This window comes from Telopea speciosissima, chromosome 6, assembly GCF_018873765.1.
Source record: "Telopea speciosissima isolate NSW1024214 ecotype Mountain lineage chromosome 6, Tspe_v1, whole genome shotgun sequence".
Taxonomy (NCBI): domain Eukaryota; kingdom Viridiplantae; phylum Streptophyta; class Magnoliopsida; order Proteales; family Proteaceae; genus Telopea; species Telopea speciosissima.
Window position 1 is genome coordinate 49,769,861 of NC_057921.1, and position 11,658 is coordinate 49,781,518.

Genomic DNA, 11,658 nt, shown 5'->3' on the forward strand with positions numbered 1-11,658 from the left:
CTAATAGAAGTGTTGGCATTTAATGATCATCGTTCTCCTCCAATCAGGCTTCATAGACCAGGTTGATTTGATCTATCAGTTCGGCTAACTACTTACAAGGTATTTGCAAACGTCAAGATATGAGGTATTTTTTTGCTGAAAATCTGAAAAGATAGGGCAAGTCCTAATTGTTTTTCTCTAACTCTGAAACTCTAGGACCACGGGCAGTTACCTGTTTGCAGTTGCTAGTTCTTCACTGGTATACATGACATCCAAGGCATAGTAGGATGGGCATGGTTCAATGGAAATCTATTATCTATGAGGTGTCAAGCGCGTCTAATCTTTGTGAGATACAGCAATTTACTGCAATTCAAAGACTTGTAAGCGGGAATCCAAAAGAATTTATCATCTTCAGGGGACTTCCTGATCATGAGAAAGTAGGATTCTTGATTCTTGTTGTCCATTCGACGAAAAAGGTTGTCTGTTTTCCTTGTTCCCTTTTCGTTTTTGTTTACTAAGGAGTAGAAGAGACATGGCTTAACAATTAAGTTTTGTTGTAAAATAATCAGAGGACACTGGACTTGAGGGGAAAACTATTTCCTCCAGTTCCCTGCCCGGCCCAGTTCCCCAGTCCCTCTAATAAGGGGTGGTGGACCCCACTCGAGCAGAGTGTTTGGGCAGGGGTAGGGTGGTCATTGCACCCCCTTGTTAGGGGACTTGAACGGACAGGGAGCTGGATGGGATAAAGATCCTGACTTGAGGACATGGTTTGAGGAATTACAATCTGATCGCGTGAATCACCAGATACAAATTGGAATCAAGGGTTTCCCGATCTGAATCCCGAATTCAGCCAATGTTTGAACTAATGAATGAGCTGTGCCATGTATGTATGTACATTTTCAGAGGTTAATTTAATCAAGGGAAAGAGTTTGCTACCTGGGCGTGTGTGATGCGCTGCCCCTGCTCCCAGAAGTAGGGGTGTGCGAAATGACCGTTCTTGCTCCCTTTAATCAAATACACACTCCCATGTATTGGCTTGCATTCCCATGTATGACACGCACGGTCTACCATACTTTTACCGTTACTATGCATTCTCTTATAGATGTGTGTTGTATTTGGTATGCACTCTATGTTGATTTTGCATTTTGGGGCGATGAAAATAACTACTCGGAGAATGCAAAATCGATCTAGAATGCATTCCAAGAATGCATACTAAATGCTGCCATGATTTTCAGAGCTCCTTTGCCACTGTGGGCAGAAGCTTAGGAGCTAACCGTCCACACGATTTGAGCCCCATTTGATATCTACCATGTGACTATGTTCTCATGTGACAGTTCAATATCTTAGTTCAAGCCATGAAGGTACAAGAAGGAAAAACAAACAATCTCTTAGGGTCTCTTTGGTATGATTTGTATTTGTATTTATCTTATGAATTTCTCTTTTTGTAGATGTTTGGTATAGTGTATAATACTTATTTATATTTTTGACAAATTAGGAAAAATAAAAAATCACAAATAGGTCTGGACCTATTTGTGATTTGTGATTACAAATCATTATTCTTATTTTTAAGTTTATTGGGAATTTTAAACCCTCAAGTCTCAAATCCTGTCTCTCTCTCTCGCTCTCGCGTTTGTGAAGGCGAAAGCTCTCGCTGTGCTCTCCATTACCTCTTCAAGGTCGTCTTAATCGGAGATTCTGGCGTTGGCAAATCCAATCTTCTCTCCAGATTTACTAGGAACGAGTTCTGTTTGGAGTCCAAATCCACAATTGGTGTCGAATTCGCAACCCGAACTGTCCAGGTATAAATATATTTTTAGTATATTACTTGTCTTCTTTAGCTTGGTTCTTTCGTTTCAAATCACTCTCTTGTTCTCTCGGTCACCTATTTTTGTTGAAATCGTGACAATGGTTTTTGTTTACTAAGGTGGATTTGAGTTGTCGTTCGATTGATTTGGGTAGTGATTCGGAGTTGTGGAGCTTTTAAGTACTTCGGTTTGGATTGCTAGTTGGGAAATGTTTGGAATTCCTGTTTGAATTTTGTGTCACTGTGTGTTTTACTAAATCATTTGTTGTCTGCGAATTGGTATGGAATGAATGGCGAGTGGATATAGTAGATTCACTACTTTGAGATATTATTTCAACATTTTTGCTTTCCTTTTCTTTTAGATTTTAGATCTAAAAGCAATATTTTTGAATTTTTTTTTTATAAAAAAAATTGACTGAGGTTCCTGCCAGATATCCAAGTTTTTTTTGTTAGTGTGCTTCACTGCTTCTTGTTATTGTTGAGTTGATTTGCTGTAGGTTTATTTCTTGATCCCTGTTTATGAGATCTGGGTTTATTCTTGGGCTGTTCTGTTACTTATTCAATTTCTTCTTCAGTTCTTCAAGTATCTATCGAGGAAAAAAAGTCCAGTAGTATGCATATGCTTGTTATCTTTGCTGTTGCTACTGCTGTTCTTGTACCATTTGGAATTGTAGTGGCTGCACTCGCTAGGACATCGCTTGGTTCCTTTATTTTCACAAGGATATTTGTGTTGCTGTCCCACAGTGACTATACTTGATGGATCATTGCCTGATTCCTGTTTTGGATATGGAAGGTTCTTCCTCTTGGTTTGGCCAATAGGCAATTGTTATAGCCATTTTCTTCTTGATTCTGGTCAGGTTCAGAACTGGATTGTATTGCAGGTAAAGCTCTTAGAATCTCTTATTTTGAGAATAGTAATGATACGATGATGAGATATGAATAACTATTTGAATAGCTATATCCACAAAATTTATTAAATTGTTTATGAGATATCTTAGAAGTAAACCATTGGATGGTGGGTCCAGTTGTTTGCACATGATCCACTATACAGCTTTCCCATTGGTAAATAAACACAAATCTGGGAGAACTGCATTCCTCTTAACTATTTGTAGTCATTCTCATAGCATTCTATAAATGTCACCAGTCTAATCATTTTCTTCTTTTCTGGAATGCAGAAAAAGGAGATCGGATTGCTGGATTTTTATTTGAACCCATTCAAGGAGATCTGGGGTATGTCTTCTTGGATAGGAACTTATCACAGGCTATTTGGATGATGCTCACGAATTTATCAACTATTTTTTCCCCTTTTGTTACTCAATCTAGTGCAATTGATTTGGAACTGCATGATCAATTTTCAAATCCTTATTGTATAGCTGTGTACTTTTTCTAAAAGTTTGAGCAAATTCTGTTTTGTTAATTGGATCTCAGTGTTTCTTCTTGTTCTGCTTCTGCCATGAAGTTGTGACCCTATTTTTTCAAGTCCCACACTAGATTTCTGTTTGGTTTTGTTTGAGTGTTTTTTCTGGAATAGTTTCTTTGGTTGTTGTTTGTGTTCCACTTCCATATGTTTAGTTGGTGTGGAGGTTTTGTTTGGTTAGAAATTGGAGTTACTTCACAGAAGGTTGCTCTGCATTTTCTGATCAGCTCATTCTTAATCTTTTACATGGGGCGTGGTGCAGAAGTTAAAGTGTTGCAGTGAGCAGACTGAAAGAGGTGAGAAAGGATTTAGTTTTTAGGCCAATCTGGAGGGTTGGATAGGAGGCATGTGGTTAAGTGGGGAGAGCAATTAATATTACATGTCCTGAGGGTTGCCCTCCTTTGTTTGAGTGGGTGGTGAGTAGTGAGTACATTTACTTGACTAGCTACTAGGAGGAGGATCTTTTGGATTGGCCATCCATTGCAGGTTCAGTGTGGAGTCTATGAGAATTGTTTCTCATTGAAAGAGGTGTACAGTTCATTGGTTCAGGCTTAACAAGGTTATTTATTTGTTTACCTAATTGGTAAACTCAGTATTGTATGTTATGTAAATTTTCCTGCTCTCCAATAGCAATTTGTGCTAAATTGTGATGTCTGGAATTTCATTGATATTACTTATACGATCTTTCAGTTTGTTGAGATCAGAGATAATTTTGACAATTTCTTCCCAGATCTTTTGCTTGTGGGGCTTGCAGGTGTTTTTTGGATCTTTTATTGTGTGAGTTGTGATGTCAAACTAACTGATTCATGTAGTGCTGGTCCTTGAACTTCAATTTTCATGCTTTCATTTAGCTCTGTTCTCCTGGGCAATCTGGAAAGATAGAATTGCGTTACCCATTAGATCTTTTGCACACAAGTCAATGATAAGGAGACTGCTTGTTGAGTTGTAATGAATTTGTAGTAACAAAGACTAGTCTAAGCTATAAGAGATTAAAACTGGTCACACAAAGCTTTCAAATTTCAGTGTAGAAAGATAGATGTGAGGCTTTCTCATTTTGTTCTGAAATTTAGTATTTATGGGACACTGACTAGTAACTGGTACAGTGATACAATCAGATTGACTTGGAATTGAGGATGGATGTCTCATATTGATGGGCTCCCACACCAAAGATTGCTATGACCAAACCTTTCTTGAATGGTCTAGAAGATCTCTTGAGAGTTGATTCCCAAGTTGGTGATGCTGTCTTGAAACTACTGTGGCATCATTTTGATCCATTGAATGAGTTTTGCAAGATAAATCCAGCTGATGTCTGATGAGGAGTGCAAAGTCTATGAAAGTAATATATACAATGTAATTAGAGTCATGAGTTGTTTTAATTATGATTGTAGTATTTTTTTGAAGTGAATTGTAAGAAATGTATTTTTATTTGGATGTATGGTTAATTTTATTTTTTTTCAAATGGAGCAGTATACTAATGTAATTACAGGAAATATACTGATTTAAATTTTTTTTTTTTTTTTGGTTATCTCAATTTTGGCAACGGTTATTTTTATACCGTTGCCAAAAAGCCTAACTATATTGCTCTTAGCGACGGATTTTTTTATTTTGAACCGTTGTTAAAAATATGGTTTTCTGCAACGGTATATGAAATGACTTGGAAGCAATTTCATCAAGAGTATATCAATGACATAATCTTCCATGAATATGTTAAACCCAGTACAAGTTTTGTGGATATGTGAGACTCCTTCACTTTGAGAAACTCATCATCAACTCAATTACAATGACACAATCTACAAACAATATTTGATGGTTTTTCTTTTCCAATTGTGATGTGTATGATTGCTCAATCATCTATGGCACCGACAAATTTATTTCTCTTTGTAATTCATGATGTGTTTGTAAAAGGCCTAAGAGAAGAGGGAGTAGGGTTGGGGGATGAGGATGACCAGGAATCCTTTGTTCAAATATTTTATAGATTCTATCTAATAAAAGTTTTAAGGTTATATAATATATGGGAGAGGGTTCCCTAAAAAGTATTGAGACTCCTGTATTGGTGTGGGGGCAAATGGGAGTGTTCGTGGAAGCATCAACAAGGTGGATTTCAACCTTTCATAGAGGGTAGGGTGCTAATTTTGTGCCCCTATATGTCTGGGCGCAAGGGCTATGTAACCTTTCAAAGTTCTTTTTCCCATTATATATATTATGCATATAGGCATACCAATTCTTTTTCCCATAATATATTATGCACATAGGCATACCAAACCTATTTATAATTATATAATAGCTTGTACAAATAGTAATCAAACGATTATAATTTATTGTCACAAATGATTTATCAAAAATAAGTAATAAATACAAATACAAATCATACCAAAGAGAGTCTTAGCTAGTTCAAGCCAAGAAGGTACAAGAAGGAAATAGAAGCAACACAAGAAGTCAAGCACACTGGAATTCATTATGAAGTCTTTCCTTCTTCAAGCATAGATGAATATGAGACATCCGTATCACAAGCATCAGAAGAAATAAGTTATTCCAGCAAATACAAATTCTATAAATAATTTTGAGCAGATCTAGTTGCGATCTCCTTTGGACATTATAGTACTAAAGTAGGCCAAATATGTGGAGATGCATTATTTTAAGGTAAAAGTATACAATATTGCAGCGTTTTACAATGCCACCAGATAAGTTCCTGTAGTTTAGGAATGAAGTGATGGAGTTGATTTTATTAATAGCTAAGAGTATGGTGGTGGTGGTGGTGATGATGATGATGAAGGAGGTACAAGAGACTTATAATATAATGAAGGTGGTCCAGTGGAGTTGATAGATCAATGTGATGGAGAGGGTGGTGTAATGTAAACATGTGGAGATGAGGGCGGTGGGGATGGTGGAGGAGAAGATGGTTAATTAGGCTGATGATGGTGGTGGTGGTGGTGGAGAAGAATAAGGAGATGCTGGAGGAGATGATGACGGTGATGGAGGAGACATGTAATGGTGTGAACGAGTCGAAGATGGTGACATGTGGCGGTGGTGTGGTTGATTGTGTGGCCTGAATTTTAATGATAAGGGCGGCGGTGTTGGTGGAGGAATAGGCAAGGGAGGGGGACTAATGGAATTGGTAAAGGTGGAGGAGTTGGAGCTGGTGCTGAAGGTGGGGCTTCACGGTGGTGATGGTGTTAATGGTGGGTGGCAGCGGCGGCTGTGGTGGTAGTATTGGGTATCTACATTGTAAAAGAAGATGATTTGGGAAAGATGAGGGCATTTTGATCTTTTTCAAATTTTATCAAATAGGTCAAGCCAATTAGGTCTTTTCAATTTTTAGAAAAGATAGAAGAAAGGGTAGTTTGGTTATGTTTTTTAGCATTTAACGTCTGGTGCGGACTTAAATGGCTTTAGGGGGTAAAGTAGGGATGGTACATGGAATTTTCAGGGGATGTGTGTAGACTTGTCAAACCTTAGGAGGGCATGAGGAATATTTGATGCATTTTAGGGGGTATGCGTATTTAACCCTTTTTTTTTTTTTTTTTTTTTTTCTTAGTTCCTCTAATTTCTTCTTTCTTAAATGCACCAAATGGTTAAACATTAAAGTGGAGAGATTTTGTGACCTGAAGATGGTTAAGAACTTGAGATGGAAGATCTGACTGACAGCTTAATTGAATGATGAAACATCTTAGGCTGTGCTTAGTATGCATTCTAAGTCGATTTTTCATTCTCTGGCGATGAATCAACTATATATTTTTATCATCCGAGAATGCGAAATCGACCTAGAATGGATATCAAACCCTACTTTAATGCCTATCCTCGTAACCTTTATAAAAAGATCATTTCTTTGTACGGTGGCCAGGATTATTCTAGACGATGAAGAACAAATTATAGAGTTGAGGATGGCTGGAAATGTACCAAAGAGGGTCAGATGATTCATCCTTAAAAGTTTTATAAAGGAGATGGTGACTAAGTATGTATAAGTCTTAACATTACACTACTTGCATCCGATGTGAGATCGATTGTTATCTATTGAATCCCAATATTTTTATGCATGCTTTTCATCATCCAAGTACATAGTCAAATTTGACTGCAAATAAATAGAGGAAGAAATTTCTCTGTGGCACGACAAGGTGTTCGGTGCACATCAGACAGCTAGGAGCACCCGGACACAGCCCAACACATGGGTGCTGGACGGGGCTGCATGCCCGGGTGCTCCTAACCCTCCGATATGTGTCGGACGCCCTGCCACGCCACATAGGAGCCCTATCCATGCAAGTGAGAGTCCAAGTCATCAGTGTCATGATTTCAAGCCCACAAATGTTGTGGCAATCACATGAATGGAAAAGGCATCTCAGCCATATCTAGCTTTAATTTTGTTAACTATATTACCGAAATAAGCTTTAGATGCTCTTTCACTTATTTGATTGGCACAGTAAGGATAATTCCAGTATATTAATTATATCAGCATGAGTTTTCTATGGGGGAGCGCGGCCCCTACATGTCCGCGAAGGATAATGAGATCGAGGGCAAATGGAAGCATCAACAGGATGGCTATTACAACTTTCATGTATGTGGGGTGGTCATTTCACCTGCCCCCCCACCCCCCTTGTGTTTGTGCACAGGGTGCACAATCCCCCATAGAGATTCTCCCATATTATATATCATTATTATATCCTTCCTCCTTGAGGATTTCTCATTAAACACATCAACATTCAAGGACTAACACCTAACAATTAAGAGGTCATGAGTTTAGAACCATGGTTTGTAATACCGCGATTGATCAGAGCCGCAATTGATCTGGATTGATAAAAAATGAACAAAAATTGGATTTTACTGGGTCGATTTCCATTTCAGTCAGTATTATAACAAAATATTAAAAAAACTATGAAAAATAAAAGTAAATCGAAATATCACGGCCAATACCGACCTGATCCTAAAATTACAAACCATTTTAGAATAGTAATGATTGATATTGATCGATTCATTGCCAAGATTTAGTCGATCCAACCGAATTGACTAATCCAAGGAACAATCCGTGAATACCGGATAGGATCGGTCAATATTTGGGATCGCTCTAAGCCCCTATAATGATCCGATCGAAGATTACGAACCATGTTCACAACACCCTTTGAGATCTATATATTCCATTTGAACAAAAAACCAAAAAAAAATCCAAATCATAAACACTCTTACATTTCCTAGGTCAAAAGTGTTTCATTAATTGCTGTACCAAATATGAAAAAGCGATCTTCTGATATGCTTTATTCCTCTCTTCTTTTTAAGGCTCACACTTTTGTTTCCTGCTTTTCCTTTGCAGATGATTTGATAGAGTATGCCTAACTTTTATTTCCAAATTAAAAACATTATTCTCTGCTTCTTTTTTGTTTTTTATCATCCTCATATTATATAGTATCATGGGCTCATGGCCAACCTATAAAAAGAAAAAAAGAAATAATAATAAAAACCATTGCCAACGAATTAATGAGTCATGTCCCACTCACTATATAAAGAGTAAGGACAGCCGTTCGATATCTCATCTGCAAAGTATAATACTGATCTTCAAAAAATATCTACCGTTGGATCTTGATGGATCTCCTCATTAGAAGTTCCTGTTTGGTGTACTGTATTCTTAAATGAGTAAAAACAGAAGAAGACAGTAGAGAAATCTAGAAAAGGAAACGTGATCGAGATGTAACATATTCAAAAGATGCAGACAAAAGGCTTTATAAAGATATGAATAATCGATTGAAAGCAGAAAAAACAAATCTCTAGTGGGATCCAGATCTTGTATGGCGCGCTGCCCCTAGCAGCCTGAGCAATGCCGACACATGGTGTGTGCTGTGTGTATTGATCGTCTTATACTTGTCTGAGCTGGGGGTATGGTGGTTATTACGCATGTATGTGTTTGCACCGTTCAAGCCGCTATGGATAATGTGCTGTAGAAGATCTGAATTATTTTTTTTTTTTGGTAGAGTAGAGGATCTGAATTGGTTCTAATGTGTATAGGGTTTAGAAAATGTGAGGTGGCCCTACCTACCAAGGGTTATATAAACACTAGCATTAAGGTTGATCTCTTCATTGCATCCCAGAGGTTCAAGGTTGCTCTCTTCATTGTAAATCCTTCTTGCAATCTACTCCTCTCTCTCTTTGTCTCTCAGACATCAATGGAGGGCAGCAAGCGTCTATTTTCAGCACTGTTCGTTCTCATGCTGCTGCTTGTGGCTACTGGTTCTTCTCTTCCCTTGCGTTTCTTTCTACCTTTACTACCATTTTTGTTTTCAGTTTGATTTCGTTTCCATCTAATTCGTGATAATGTAGTTATGGCATGGTGACCAGCCGATGACACTAAATCGGTTATTCGCGATTTCGTTCTGGATCGGATTGGAATCGGTGCTCAAGAACACTAGAAACGGTCCTCAGATCCAATAATAAGGAATTTCTAAGGTTTTTCGGTGTGAATTGACTGTATCAGATCGATGAAAATCGAGATCATGGCCGATTCACCGATCCAATTCCCGATTCGTGAAACCCTGCAAGCTACCCTCTCATCACTACATCTTCATGAGTCAGAGGGTGACAAGAAGAGTTGAGATTTTTCTCATGGTTTCTTACCAGAAAATCTAATTTACAAATTAAGTTAAAGGAAGTAGGTCTGCTAATGGTCTGAGTGGCCCACGGATTGATGCTCTCATGAGCATGGTTGTAGGCATGATTTGTAATCTCAGATCGGATTGGCTGATATCGTTCAGGGAACGGATCACTATTGGCCATGACTGATTCCAAGATTAGAACAATCCATCAAGGTATTCCTGGATCTTTGGCTGAATCAGTCGATCCGATCCTATACTTGTCATTTGGGTTTTTTAACCTCCACCCCCTTTTTTTTTTATTTTTTACCAATCTGTACCGATTTTTAAAAATTTATTATTATTTGACACATCCAAGCCTGATCTAGAAAAACCTGGATTTTGGTAATTTTTGATCGATCTGGATTGGTATCAGCCATACCTGATCCCAAGTCCGATAAGTAGATTTTGAACCTTGGAGTTGTAGGTTCATCAAGGATGGGCCATGAGTCCATGACTACTGATAAGGATGGGTTTTCGTAGTTGGGCTCAAACTTGATGGGCCTGTCTGTTGTCACCAAGGATTGAGTTTTATTTTTCGAGTCCAGTAATGAGATGGGTCGAGTTACGGTCCAAAAAATTTTCTTTCATTTCCTTCAGTATTATGCAAGTTTTGTACACAGAGATCGAATTCTTGAATTTAGACTAATAAGTGTATGGCTTGTTGGTAGAAGAGATGGGGCCAAGAGTTGCAGAGGCAAGGACTTGTGAGTCTCAGAGCCATCGCTTCAAGGGTTCATGCTTCCGAAAGAGCAATTGTGGCGCTGTTTGCCAGACAGAGGGCTTTCATGGTGGTCACTGCCGAGGCTTCCGCCGACGATGTTTTTGCACTAAACATTGTTAGTGAAGGAGATTTCATGGAGAGGTTATCGATCTAACAATGGTGTTGTTTTGCAAACCAATAAAATCTTGGAACTGTCCGGTGTGTCTATCAATAAAATTGCAGTGTGTGTGATGTTGGAACTGTCCGTTGTTTCATTTTGGAGTTTACTTTGTTTACCTATTTGGGTTCATAGCCTTTTCTCCTTTGTTTGTAGAGTGGCACTTTGTTTTTTATGAAAATTTTACCTTCCAATAGCAAGTTAACTTTTGATGAAAACTTTACTTTCAACACTCACTCTCTCTCTCTCTCTCTCTCTATCAATGCAAGTTTAAATAAAGGGGAAAAGAACATTGTTTGGTCACGCATCCCTATGCCCAGACACAAGGGCAGCCCACTGACCACCCCTCCCTCCATGTTGATGCCTTGGCACATGTTTTCATTGACCGGCGCATGCTTCGATTGACCTCCCATACTGGTGCAGGGGCCACACGACCAAACAATGTTCTCTCTCCCTTAAATAAATTAAATTACAAGAAAAATGTTAAAAGAAAGCACATACCATATTTATTGAAACATTTTTTTTTTTTCCATCTCTAAATGTGAACTTTAATAACATATTGGCTGTTTCTGAATGACACCTCTATAGATGTATTTAGAACTTAGACACTTTTATTTAATTGTTCCTTATTCTCAAAATTCTTTAAAGTAAAGATATCAAAAAGGTTTTCAAAAATAACTTGAAAGTCACACATATAAGATTGTGTAAACCCTAGGATGGTGTGACGAATCTTCATTGCATGATGAAGGAAAACTTTTTCCTTATATATCTAACGGGAGAGGGATAGACACATTGGATTGTGAACGAACAAAGTGATCAGGCATTACATTTAATTTATTTTTTTTAGTACAAGCATAAATAAGACACTTTTATTTTACGGGTAGTTGCACATTACATAAGGGATCACAAGGTAATTATGCTGCTTATGATATATATAAATTCAGTCTCATGTAAAGAGTAAAGACTGGA

At 37.9% G+C, this 11,658-nt stretch overlaps 1 protein-coding gene and 1 long non-coding RNA gene across 3 annotated transcripts; both read left to right on the forward strand.

The window, feature by feature from the left end:
• Nucleotides 1–88: 88 nt before the first annotated feature.
• On the forward strand, nt 89–564 carry LOC122665314. Its single transcript, XR_006333470.1, has 3 exons — nt 89–99; nt 196–455; nt 551–564. It is a non-coding gene; the product is annotated as an uncharacterized LOC122665314 (long non-coding RNA).
• A 1,017-nt stretch (nt 565–1,581) lies between these two features.
• On the forward strand, nt 1,582–10,767 carry LOC122663853 (defensin J1-2-like). Of its 2 annotated transcripts, none has more exons than XM_043859505.1 (3): nt 1,582–1,604; nt 9,320–9,410; nt 10,483–10,767. In XM_043859505.1, the coding sequence occupies exons 2-3, from the start codon at nt 9,347–9,349 to the stop codon at nt 10,650–10,652; spliced, it is 234 nt and encodes a 77-aa protein (XP_043715440.1). In that variant the 5' UTR covers nt 1,582–1,604; nt 9,320–9,346; the 3' UTR covers nt 10,653–10,767. The 2 variants fall into 2 exon arrangements, with proteins under 2 accessions (XP_043715440.1, XP_043715439.1); XM_043859504.1 differs by having other exon boundaries at nt 1,583–1,604; nt 10,480–10,767.
• The last annotated feature ends 891 nt before the right edge of the window (nt 10,768–11,658 follow it).